The following is a 13,024-nucleotide window of genomic DNA, read 5'->3' on the forward strand; positions in this document are numbered from 1 at the left end:
AAGTACTCTCCATGTCACCTTTTTGAGAAAAATATAAAATCAGTCTTTGTAGTTTGTCCGATTTGTAATTAGTTTATTGTGGTATTAAAATAAATTCAGAGGTCCCTGAAGTATATCAAAAAAAAAAAACAATTTAGTTTTTACAGCAAAATTTCATCTACTGGCTTAATAAAATATGATAGTAGAGCCAATAAAATTGTGACACATATTTTATTTAAGTTTTTTTATGATAGTTTTCCGAGGTGTGATGTGGCACGATGTACGAGGAGTCGTTGGGCTGAAAAATAACAAAGATAGGATAAGAGCTGCCGGTGGTGTGCCGGCGGGAGATAACTCCGATGCCTAAGTCAATCGTTGATCTGAGAGGGAAAGAGCAAATGCTCAATGAGAGCTTGAGAGAGAGAGAGAGAGAGAGTTGAGATTACCCAAATAATGAATTGATGACTCCCTTTTATAGGTATCAAGTAGTAGTTATCTCCCCGTAATTCTTGACCCCACATTCCTGAGGATCCATGTGCACAATGCTGGTGAAGTGGATCGTGGGTTGTAGGTTACTCCAGGATCATGAGATCGTGGAGTGTGTTAGTGGGTGGCTCGACCACGCTTGTGTTGGACGTGGCCCGTGGGTACTTGAGTTATCCTCAGGCACACGTGTCTAGTTTGGCACTGACAGTTGGGTCATATTCTGGTGAACGTGGGGGCTTTGCTTGGGCGCTGGGTGCATTCCCACGTTCATTAGTGAACGTGGGTCTCCGGCCTTCACTTGCCGAAGGACCATTGCACCCTTGGTGGAAAGATTGTTATGCCCTCGGTGGGCTAGCCATGCTTCGGATTGGGCCGATCATGTCTCGGCCTGAGGCTGTCTTTAGTGGGCTTGCACATTGGGCCGGGCCTAGAGGTGTTGGGCTTTGTATTGGCCGATCCATGTCCTAACAAAGTCAGTATCATACTAACAGAATATGATAAATTACTAGACGTAATTTAGGTGTAGGGACTAATTTTATTTTATTTTTATTTTTTATGCCTACCTCAAGAATTTATGAGTTTATTTTGATACCACATGAACTCATTTTGCATTTTTCCTTACTGCCTTATCAATATGGATCTCAATAGTCGTGAGTTGTAGTTAATGGGTGTAGTCGACATCGTGGTTGTAATTTAGGGGGAGTAAAATGTAATTTAACAATTTGACAATGATAATAAAAGAAAATATGTATAGTTATCAATTAAAAATGTATCCAATCGTTATATTACGTTATCTAATTGGTTGATCTTCATGTACGAACCATCCAGATCAAGCGAACAGTGTCCTTCAACTAAGTTTATGGATAAGAATAGAGTAAGAAAGAAAGAAAGAAAAGAAAGGGTTTTCAACATATACCCTTTGCATCATGCTGAAACATCTTACGTAGGAGTCGAATAGAGATAACTTTGTCATATACTTGAGATAAAATTATACATGTTTAATTCAAATTTAACACTAACACAAAAATTATTTAACAAACATTCTTCGAGAAAATTGTACAAATTCAGAAGACACCTTCAACCCTAGGATGCACGACAATAGGACTGCTCACCTTGTATTTACTAGTCTTATCGACCCAAACCAGCTCGCCATATGTAAATTCCTGATCTCTAAGCATTCCTTTGTATGTAATAGTGACATTATAAGATCGTTGCTCATACTTCTTTTGGAACACCAGTGACATGGGTGAGACTTCAACTATAGTATACAGAGGTACAGGTACCACTTTAGCTTCGTAAGTTGCAGCACCTTCCCCAACATTGGTCACGGTCCTCTGAAATGTATGAACAAATGATGCTTTACGATCACTATAAAAGGAGAGGAATGATGGGTAATTAAAATCAGGTGATGGGTTGGAACAATTTCGCGTAGTAATGGTGAAGACTTGCTCCTCACTGAACTTTGAGCACAATAGATTCACAAAATCTTGGGGGGTTGCATCGTAAACCAAACCTGGGTTAAGTGCCTTGTTAGGATTAATATGACCCGCTCCCATGTCAAAAGGCGAAGCAAAATGAGAATTATAGTCTTGAATTGGAGAAAAAGTATTATCAAATTTATCTGCAGAGGTAATTATGGCAGAAATAATGGCAGTTGTACTCCAGTTTGGATGTGCAGCTTTTAGAAGCGCTACTACACCAGCAACGTGAGGGCAAGCAAGGGATGTCCCAGAGTTTATGATATAACTACTATATAAATTTGTTTTAAAACCAGTATGGGTCACTGGTATGTTTGGAACCCAAGCAGCCAAGACCCATGACCCAGGTGCCATTATATCTGGCTTCAAGTTATATGGGAAGCTCAATGATGGTCCTCTCGAAGCATAATAAGCCACAGTCGGTGCAGGCTTTGTCTTCGTAAAAGTATGTTTGAAGTTCATGGTGACCATTGGCGAATCATTATTCTCCATATTTATATAAGACATTACAACTCTAGCCTCTTTTGAGCTGATCACAACGCAAGGACAAGGAAAACGTCTTATGTCTTGATTTTGTCGTAATATTGCAATGTCGGAGACAATTATTGCTCCTGATGCATTTGATTTAGCTATAGAATCAATTTGATCAGTGAAATTCCCTGAATCGCACATGATAATCTTGTCCTTGACGTTGTATAGTTCAAGTGAAGTACATGATGATAGAGTGGCCCTTTTGTACACTAATGATAGGTTCTGTAATATGGTCTCACCTGGAAACATAGACCATCCAGAAATAGTTTCACCATTTCCGAAAATCAATGATCCAGCAAACCATCGATCAATAGTGCTTGCAGTGACAGTTAAAACCCATGGGATCCCATTGGATACGGTATCATCATTCGGTCCTTTATTCCCTGCCGCGGCTACAACCACTATGCCCTTCTCCATGGCTGAAAATGATGCTGCTGCAATAGCATCTTCGTACAATGGCAGTGTTACTTTAGTGGCAAAGGAGATGTTTATCACATCCACGCCATCATCGATGGCTTGACGTAGATCTGAAACGATATCGGAAGTTCTAGTTACCTCATTCCACGAGACTTTGTAAATGGCCAACCTTGCATGTGGTGCAATACCAACGGCTGTTCCTTTAGCATAACCAAAGTAAGACACTTCATCAACATAGTTACCTAGAAGGACAAAGTAGGTGTGGACATAGTTAGTTGTAAAAATTAAAAATGTACGTGAGTATTGTATGCTTTAAAAACATATATCATTTTAGTAGATTTTGTGTTACCAGCAGCTATAGAGGCAACTTGGGTCCCATGCCCTATATCATCCCTAGCAGAGTCTGTGCTAATAATTTTGCTAGGATCTATAAATCCTTTCATACCTTTGTTAAAGTACCTAACTCCTATAATCTTGCCGTTACACATGGAAGAATTAAAATCTTCTCCTCCTTCACATGAACCGTTCCACTTAGATAGAACTCCAGCAGAAATACCCTTATCATTGAAGCTGGGGCTTTCTGGCCATACACCATTATCTAAAATTTCAATGATAATATCTTTACCATAGTTGGAGACATTCCATAGGCCATTAGAGACATCAAGGGAGAGAAAGCTAGGAGTGTGGGTGGTTTCAAGCGTGATAGTTGTGTCAATATAAGCTGAGATGAACCCTGAATACTTTTTTAAACTTCCAGTTCATCTAGAGTTAAAACATCACTAAAACCATGAAGAACATTGTTATAGGTGTATAGAAGAGATGGTTGGGGCTTATGGTTGTCCAATAAGGTAGGGCTTGCAAATTGAAGGGAATTAATCATGGATACGTACCAATTGTGGGGAGTGCTAAAAGCCTTGGGCATGTGAGACCCATTCATGTGAATAATATATGAAGACCTCTTCATTGACATTGATTTAACAGAAAGAGTGAACAAAAACCACACAAGAACGAATAAGAAATGAAGTGGAACCCTTTTGACATGATGCTCCATATTGTCTTTTAAGGATTAAAACCTTTGAGTAGATATGAATGTTATAAATTCTACCAAACATATATATAGTAAGGTTTAGAAGCAAAAAATAAATTATAAGAAAAATCAAAGCCCTCCTTTCTTGAAAGGTTGCCTCGTATTGGTCAAAAGGTTGTTACAATTGAATGATAAAGACTAAAAGATTAAAAAGAGATATAGAGACTCAATGGAAAAATGAAAATAAATTAAAGGATTAGAGATACCATTGTGAGAACATGATGAGGCAAAAATCAACTTTCCTCATTTCTATGGAGGCCATATTGAAAATGAAATTTCATAAGAGTATTCTATTCAAGAAGTAATATCTTAGTAATCAAAATTTTCTTATTATGCTAACCCTATCGTAGATTCACCATAGTATATCGTTAATAGATATTGGCTTGAATTAAATGGTATGAGCTTGTTCTGAATATTATTTTCTAGCTATGTTCTTGGGAAGTTTATAATCCAATTTTGAGTAGATGTAGCTATAATGATTCTATTCCTTAAGTGTAGATATAAAGTCAATGGCTCATTTAACATCTGAGGGATCGCAGTAACGGTAGTGGCTTTTTGTGGTAGTGATCTATGAGTTTTTGTTGTTGTTGTTTTTTATTTATTATTATTTTATTATTATTTTAATTTTAATTTTAATTTTTTTTTATTGTTTTATTCAATGTAGGGAAGGGGGAGATTAGAAGAAAATAAAAAATTAAGGCAACATAGCCATCCTTAAAACAGTTGAAAATTGGTCAAATAAATGACTGGGCCCATCAAAGGAACTGAAACCACCAAAAAAGACGGTAAAGGCCGGCCAAATTTCAAAAATGGAATATCCTACGGACCAACAAGGGGCGAAAAGGGGCATGACTATCTCGAGACCCTTCAACCCTATTCGGATCTCAAAAACAAGGAACACAGACTAGGGCATGACCCTCTAAACACCCTTCAACTCTACCCAAAATCTTGTTGGTAAAATCAACACGACCATCAAAAGTCGGCTAAGGGGAATAACACTACCAAAGAAAAAAAGAAAAGAAAAAAAAAGGCAAGAACAACAATCTCTAGCAAATGAATAATCCAAAGGCAAACAGGGAAACAACTAACCACAACAAACACAGAAAATAGAAAATTACAAGGAAAATAAAAACAACATAAAAAAAAATCCACAAATCAGCAGCTTCAACGGAGGATAAGTAACTATTTAAGCTAATTGTGAAACAAATCAAGAGTTGTGCACAAACTACAAAGTGACAAAATATTATTTCCGAGGATAAGTAACAATTTAAGCTAGTTGTGAAACAAATCAAGAGTGGTGCACAATGTGACAAAATGTTATTTCCAATGATCAGATATGATATAAGCAAGCAAAGATCGATCCTCTTTTAAAAATTGAGGTCCAGAAGTCAGAAGTGATAGCAAATTACATTGATTTACTTGGAACGAGATTGTCATTTTAATAAAAAAATTTATTAGGTTGTGTTCAATATGTTTGATAATCTAAATGCAACAAATATATTGATGCCCATCCTTGACTTGATTGGAAATCTATCAAGATTTATGGAATGTAAAATTCTCATGTCATGTCTCCTGTTTTATAGGATTGGCTCCTCTCCCGTTCAAATTTTGGTCCCAAACCAAGAAAATATATATATAAGGGGATGGTGCCTTAAAATTTTTGAAAAAAACTCCCTCCTCCGTTTGAATAGTAATAAAATAAAATAAAAAAACCTCATAGATTTTCTAAACAAATAATAGGGGTACGTAATTACCTTTTCTCCCATCAACTATAACGCATTGTCATTTTGTTCACATGAACTGACAGCCCTATTGTCTAACCCTATCAAACTACCATTTTGTGCCCAAAATTCCCCTTTTGTCAGTCAAATGCGTTAACTTAGACGGTCAACCCATCTTGAAATTTTATATCCCACTTTTTTTCACAGTAGGGTTGTTAGTTCATGGAGGCAAATTAACAATACGTTGTAGCTGATGGGGGGAAAATGTGGGATATAAAATTTCAAGATGGCATGTGGGGCACATGTAACTGGTTGACCGTCTGAATTAACGCCTTTGACTGATGAAATGAGGGTTTTGGGCACAAAATGGTAGTTTGGTAGGGTCGGACAGTAGGATTGTTAGTTCATGGGGACAAAGTGACAATGCGTTGTAGTTAATGAGAAAAAATGTAATTAGCCCCAAATAATAAGTACATGGGAGATTATCATGTGTCTTCTAAAATTATATTTTTTCGACTATTATTGGAAACAAAGATTGTGAGGCTTTTTTTATTCACTATTTTCTCCATATTTCTTCTCAAAGCAACTTAAGATTTGACATGTATTTTGTAATTTTTATTCTCATTTTTTTTCATTAATGAACACTAATTTTCTGTTTCCCTTTTGGGCTCTCCCGCTTTGAATTAAAAAAAAAAAGGAAAAAAAAAAAAGAATCTCTCTTTTTTTTTTTTTTAAAGAAATATGATTGGTGTCAATACTTTTTCTATATTTTTTCAATTTTATCTTACAAATCAACCATTAAATTTTTACACTTATGTGGACTCCACATAAATGGTGTATCCCATATTTTTTACCAGAGATTAATTCAAATTATTTATGCTTAGTAAAGATTCGTCACCACTAACTTTATAACTTTATACAACCCATTTCATACGTACTATCCATATATATGCAGGCCTTTAATCTATTCTAGAAGTCATATTAAATTTTATATTAATGTTTTGGTATTATAAATAAAAATTGATTTTTATATGTTAATATAATTGAATGAAACTATATATATATTTGTGATTTACTGTATGGGCCAAACGTTAAAAAATATTTTATTGAAAAATAAATTTTCTGAAGACATTTTTTCAACCGAAAATATTTTACATCGAAACAAACAGAACCTTAGTCTATTCTAGAAGTCATATCTTTTTTTTTTTTTTTTTCTTTTTTTTTTTTTTTTTTTCGTTTACATCGTTAAGATATGAGGTGGATATATATAATGTTTTCTTCCTATCATTATTTGGAAGTTTAAAATCTAATTTTGATCAGTAAATGTCGCTAGGGTGATCCCATTTACAATGCATAACTATTACTGCTTCTACTAGAAAGCTTTCACACACGCAATATAGGAGAGAGACATTGATATGTCTCAAAAAACTACTGCCTTCAATATTTGTATATTTGTATTATAAATCTAGCAGAAGACAGTGAAGGAAATGAGATCCGTTAATATCAACAATTGATGCAATACCCTTTGATTGGAAGGCATATAGGAATTACCAAAAGAGAAATGATAAAAATATTATTCCAACCATCTCCATATATTGAATTGATGAATCTATCATTGAATTTGTGTAAGATCAATATGAGTTCACAAATCGAATGGTTAATTCATTGAATTTGCAAAAAAGAAATAATAGAAAGAATCATACATGCCTCTCATATATATATTTGGGATTTAGGGTCATTTAAACTTAAAGTTTGGGGTTATTTTTTATTTTTTGCGCTTTTGTAGCCTTCATTTTATTAAAAAGGGAGCCCCTACTATGCGGTCATGCTGCAAAAGGATTGTTTTGCAGCATCCACTCTTATAGTGACACATCACCAAGCTCATTTTGACAAAATAAAATCAAAACACCAAATAACAGCAAATTCACAACCAAAACACCACCGGCCAGCAAACCCACAACCAAACTACCGGCGCCGGCCAGCAGCATCCCACGGCGCCGGAGACTTTCTTCTGAATGTCATTTTTGATTGCAGGTCTTCTCGTCCTCCTCTGTTTTTCCCCATTTCGGTCGGATGAAATGATTTGGTTCTTCAAAGGTAAAATTCATCCCCTTTGCTGTTGATTCTTGAATTAAGTTGGGTATTTGATTTTGGGTGTTCTTAATCGAGTGGGTAGTGCTATGTTCTTTGTGAAATTGGTGTTGATGTTTGGTTTGTAGTAGTGCTTTTGGGGATGGTTTGGCTGAATGGGTTTGGGATGGGGATGGTTTGGCCGAATGGGTTTTGGATGGATTTTAATGGGTTGATTGTTGAGAATATTTGTTTCCCCAATCTGGTGTGACCCACGGCCAGCGTGGGAGAGAAGAAGGAAGAAATGGGAGGAAGAAGAAGAGGAGTTGTCGGGAGGAAGGAAGAAATAGGAGAGAAGAAGAAATGGGAGGAAGAATCTAGTGTTTTAGGTGTAAGATAGTTTTGTACATTTTTCCTATGTGTCAATGTTCTATTGGGGGCTGCAAAAGACTACTTTTGCAGCCCGACCGCATAGGAGGTTTACTCTATTAAAAATTCTCGAAAAGCATAGAATTTTAAAGTGCTATTTTTTGTTTTTTTAATAAAAAAAAAGGGCTCACTGATGTTGGTCACTGCTCCGGCCCACTTAAACCCTAATGTACAAGGCGTGAGGTACACCTTGGTGGTAATGGAACATGCATGGACTCAAACCCACAACCTCGGACTCGCAAGGTGATCGATGATTTCGAGCTGCTTTGACCATTAAGCCATTGTCCCAGGGACAGTTTTAAAGTGCAATTGAAGAAAATTGTTATTTGAAAACATGAAAAAAGGAGAGAGAGAGAGAGTTAGAGAGACTCAATAAGATATACTTAGAAGGTGATTTTTGTTCAAATTTCCCGCAATTCCATGATTTGTCTTGGATTTATGATAAGAGTTGTGAGTCATTGTTTAACCCCAATGTCATGTCATATTGAAAGGGAAATAATAGTGGATACATACCAATTGTGATGAGTGATAAAAGCCGGCCTTGGGCATGTGAGACTTGTTCATGTGAATAATATATGGGAACCTTTTCATCGACATTGATTTAACATAAAGAGTTAAGGATGAAAACCTTTGCTTAGATATGAATATTATATATGATACCGAACACATATAGTGGAGGGGTATTTTTGTCCCCTCAAAAGTGAAAAGACAAAAATACCCTTCCACTATAACTAACTAAATATTTTTCAGTTTAAATGAAGTGGAAAAGATCTTGTTCTTTTAAGGTTTAGACAACATTAAAAATAATAAGAAAAACAAAAGCCGTACCTTCTTTAATTTTAAACTAGTTTCCCTCGTATTGGTCAAAAGGTTATAGAGACTAAAAAAATAAAAATAGAGATATAGAATCATTAGAAAATGAAAATAAATTAAAAGACGAGTAGTATCCATTTGAGAACACGATGAGGCAAAAAGCAACTTGCCTCGTTTCTATGGAGACCATATTGAAATGAAACTTCAAAAAATTATTCTATTCAAGAAGTAGTAATCAAATTTTTCTTATTGCAAGAGCATCATTTTCAGCCATGGTGTCCTTAGTGTGGACAACATCAATTGTAGAAAAAAAAATGTATATGAGATTTGCACGCTTTAAGAATACAAATGTTTGTTTAATAGACTTTTTCCTACCTGCAGCTATAGAGGCAACTTGGGTCCCATTCCCATTATCATCCCTAGCACTCTAGCAGAGTCTCTGCTAATAATTTTGCTAGGATCAATAAATCCTTTCATACATTTGTTAAAGTACCTAACTCCTATAATCTTGTGATTACACATGGAAGAATTAAACTCTTCACGTACCAACTTCACATGAACCTTTCCACTTAGATAAAAATCCAATAGGCATGCCCTTGTCATTGAAGCTTGGGCTTTCTGGCCACACACCACTATCTACAATGCCAATGATAATATCTTTGCAATAGTTTGAGACATTCCATAGGCCGTTAGATACATCAAGAGAGAGAAAGCTAGGAGTGTGGGTGGTTTCAAGCATGAGAGTTGTGTCAATATAAGCTGAGATGAACCTTGGAAGCGTTTTTAAAGCTTGCAAGTTCATCTAGAGTTAAAACAGCCCTAAAACCATGAAAAACATTATCATAGGTGTATAGATGATCTGGTAGGGATTGATGGTTTTCCAATAAGGTAGGGCTTGCAAATTGAAGCGAATTAATCATGGATACATACCAATAGTGATGAGTGGTAAAAGCCTTGGGCATTTGAGACTCATCCATGTAAATGATATAAGAGGACCCCCTTATCGACATTGATATATCAGAAAGACTTAACAAAAACCACGCAAGAAAGAATAAAAAATGAAGTAAAACCATTTTGACAGGATACTCCATATTGCCCTTAAGGATGAAAACCTTTGCTTAGATATGAATGTTATATATGGTACCAAACATGTGTAGTAAGTTTTAGAAGCACTAAAATTGATAAGAAATTTCAAAGCCCTACCTTCTTGAATTTTAAACTGGTTTGCGTCGTATTGGTCAAAAGGTCGTTACCGATTAATGATAGAGACTAGACAATTAAAAGAGATACAAAGACTCAATGGAAAAATGAAAATAAATTAAAGGACGAGTTGTATCCTTTTGAAAACATAATGAGGCAAACAACAACTTGTTTGATTTTTATAGAGGCCATATTAAGAATGAAATTTCATAAAGTTATTCTATTCAAGAAGTAATATCGTAGTAATTAAATTTGTCTTATTCCGCTAAACCTATCATGGATTAACCATAGCATATCATTAAAAGATATTGTCTTGAATTAAATTATACAAGCATGTCCTTAATATTGTTTTCTAACTATCATCCGTCTTGGGAGATTTATAATGCAATTTTGAGTAGATGTAGATACAATGATTTATTCCTTAAGCGAACGACAAAATGTCAATGGCTCGCCCAACATTTGAGGGATCATTGTGAAGTACTTAGTGGCATGTTGTGGCCATAGTCTATGAGTTATAGGATAAGTAACAATTCGGGAAAATTACAGTTTATCCCCTTAAAGTTGACAACGTTTTTCAATTCGAACACTAAAGTTTCAATTTTTGCAATCTACCCCCGCAAAGTTTCAACTTTTTTTAATTCGACCAATATTATCCCAAAATTTCCATATTGCCCATAATTTTTATTTTTTATGAAAAAAAAAAAAAATTGGGGGTGCAAAAATGGTGAATTTTTTTTTTGTTTTTTAATTTTTTTTTATAAAAAATAAAAATTAGGGGCAATATGAAAAGTTTTGGATACAATTGGTCAAATTGCAAAAATTTGGAACTTTGGGGGAGTGGATTACAAAAATTGAAACTTTGGTGTTAAAATTGAAAAATACTGTTAATTTTGAGGGGATAAACTGTAATTTTCCCTAACAATTCAAGCTAGTTGTGAAATAAATCAAGTGTCATGCACAAAGTGACAAAATGTTATTTTTGGGGATCATTGGTGATATAAGCAAGCAAAGATCCTCTTTTAAAAATAAAAGTCCAAATGTGATAGTAAATTATAGTGATTTACTTGGAAAATGATTGTTATTTTAATAAGAAATTTATTAGGTGTTGGACATTATGTTTGATAATCTAAATGCAACAAATATACTGATGCCCATGCTTGATTTGATTGGATATCTATCAATATTTCTGAAATATTAATGTCAAATTCTCATGTTTCGTAAATTTATTTCTATTTTTTTCGTAAATCTATGATAGGCTTGTATTCCATAGAATAATTATTTGTAGCCAATTATATACCAACATGCATATATGTGTGTATATACCGACATGCAAATAATTCTATGGGTATATATATATCCCATAGAATTATTTATGTTAAATACTATCTCCAATTAAATTAAGAGTTTGAACATTTACTCATAAAACATGAAATCATGATCATTTTCTGTTTTTCCTTTTCTTTTTCTTTTTTTCTTTGGGGTAATTACATTTTGTTCCCATGAACTACAGCGACTTGGTACTTCCCCCCATGAATTGCCAACTATGACACCTGACCCCATCAAACTTTCATCTCATGACAAAAAGGCCCATTCCGCCAGTCAAAGGAATTAAAATTGACAGTCAACAGTCATGTGCCATTTTAAATTTTTTTCTACCACTTTTGACCTCACTTTAGACCGAGAAAATGATGCTTATACCCTCCTAAACCCTAATCCAACACATGAAAACAATTTAAACAATTCTTTTATACTAATTAACTTATAATAAAAAAATGGTCCCTAGCTCTCCATGTCTCCCTGTAGCTATGTCTCTTATTTTTCTTTGCAGCGACGGCACTCCCTTTTGATTCTTTGTCCGGTGCGGTTAGGAAAATTCAAGAAGAAAGACAACACAATTTCTCTCTTGTGACGACTTATGAAGTGATTACATAGTTAGACTAAGGGTCCGTTTGGGAGTGCGTTTTTTAAAAAATAATCTGCTTTTTTACACCAAATCGCAATTTTTGAGTGTTTGGGATTGTGATTTTAAAAACGCAAATTTTAAAATCGTGAAAAAATCTTCGATTTCTATAAGCTGACTAGGAAGTGCTTATTTGAAAAAGTGCGAACTTAAACTAAAATCACGATTTCCCTTAAAACAATATTTGGCGCAATATTTACCTATTTGGCAATGAAACTGCAATTAAATGGTAATGTAACTGTTATCCAAATACTCAATTGATAAAGAAAAATACATTTTATCATGTTTTACCAAACGCCTATGCGATTTTAAAAAGTAGCGATTTCAAAAACACAATTTTTAAAATCGCACTTATTGAAATCGCACTCCCTAACAAGCCATAATTTAAAAACTAGAAATATATTTTATTACAAGAGATTAATCCAAATTACTTTATGTCCTTGATTAAACCAATTATCTTTATTGAATGCTCCGTCTGATTTTCTTAAGTCCATGGACGCTTCGGCTATCGTTGAGTCGGGATATGTACATCGAGACAAGGCAATAACCGAGTGGACTAGGATGGAAAAGAATGCTTGTCTTTATGTGCCGGATGAATTCTCACGAATATTTCAGTGTGAAATTGTCAAGGAAGCATGGGATATTTTAGAAATTACACATGAAGTAGTAGAACCTGTTAAAACTTCAAAACTTTAAATGTTAATTTTCAAATTGGAAAAGATTAGAGTGTAGGAGGATGAGACATTTGATGAATTTTATGCTAAGCTCAACGACATTCGTAATTTTAGTCTTATATAATATGGGTAAGAAAGTTTCTTACGCTAAAATGGTGAGAAAAATCATGAAGTCTTTA

General features: G+C 34.6%; 1 protein-coding gene across 1 annotated transcript; it reads right to left on the reverse strand.

The window, feature by feature from the left end:
• Positions 1–1,529: 1,529 nt before the first annotated feature.
• LOC132172536 (subtilisin-like protease SBT3) lies at positions 1,530–10,021 on the reverse strand. Its single transcript, XM_088512529.1, has 4 exons — positions 9,782–10,021; positions 9,530–9,647; positions 3,241–3,624; positions 1,530–3,133 (listed from the first exon to the last, which is right to left on the reverse strand). Exons 1-4 carry the CDS (start codon positions 10,019–10,021, stop codon positions 1,530–1,532), a joined length of 2,346 nt encoding a protein of 781 aa, XP_088368655.1.
• Positions 10,022–13,024: the final 3,003 nt, after the last annotated feature.

Source organism: Corylus avellana, chromosome 2 (assembly GCF_965113065.1).
Source record: "Corylus avellana chromosome 2, dhCorAvel1.hap1.2, whole genome shotgun sequence".
NCBI classification, from domain to species: domain Eukaryota; kingdom Viridiplantae; phylum Streptophyta; class Magnoliopsida; order Fagales; family Betulaceae; genus Corylus; species Corylus avellana.

Coding starts and splice junctions, on each gene's coding strand:
- LOC132172536 (XM_088512529.1), bottom strand. CDS start 10,021: ATGTCGATAAGGGGGTCCTCTTATATCATTTACATGGATGAGTCTCAA. Junction 9,648..9,781: donor GCTTTAAAAACGCTTCCAAG/GTTCATCTCAGC, acceptor TTGGCATTGTAG/ATAGTGGTGTGTGGCCAGAA. Junction 3,625..9,529: donor AGAGTTTAATTCTTCCATGT/GTAATCACAAGA, acceptor AAAAGTATTCAG/GGTTCATCTCAGCTTATATT.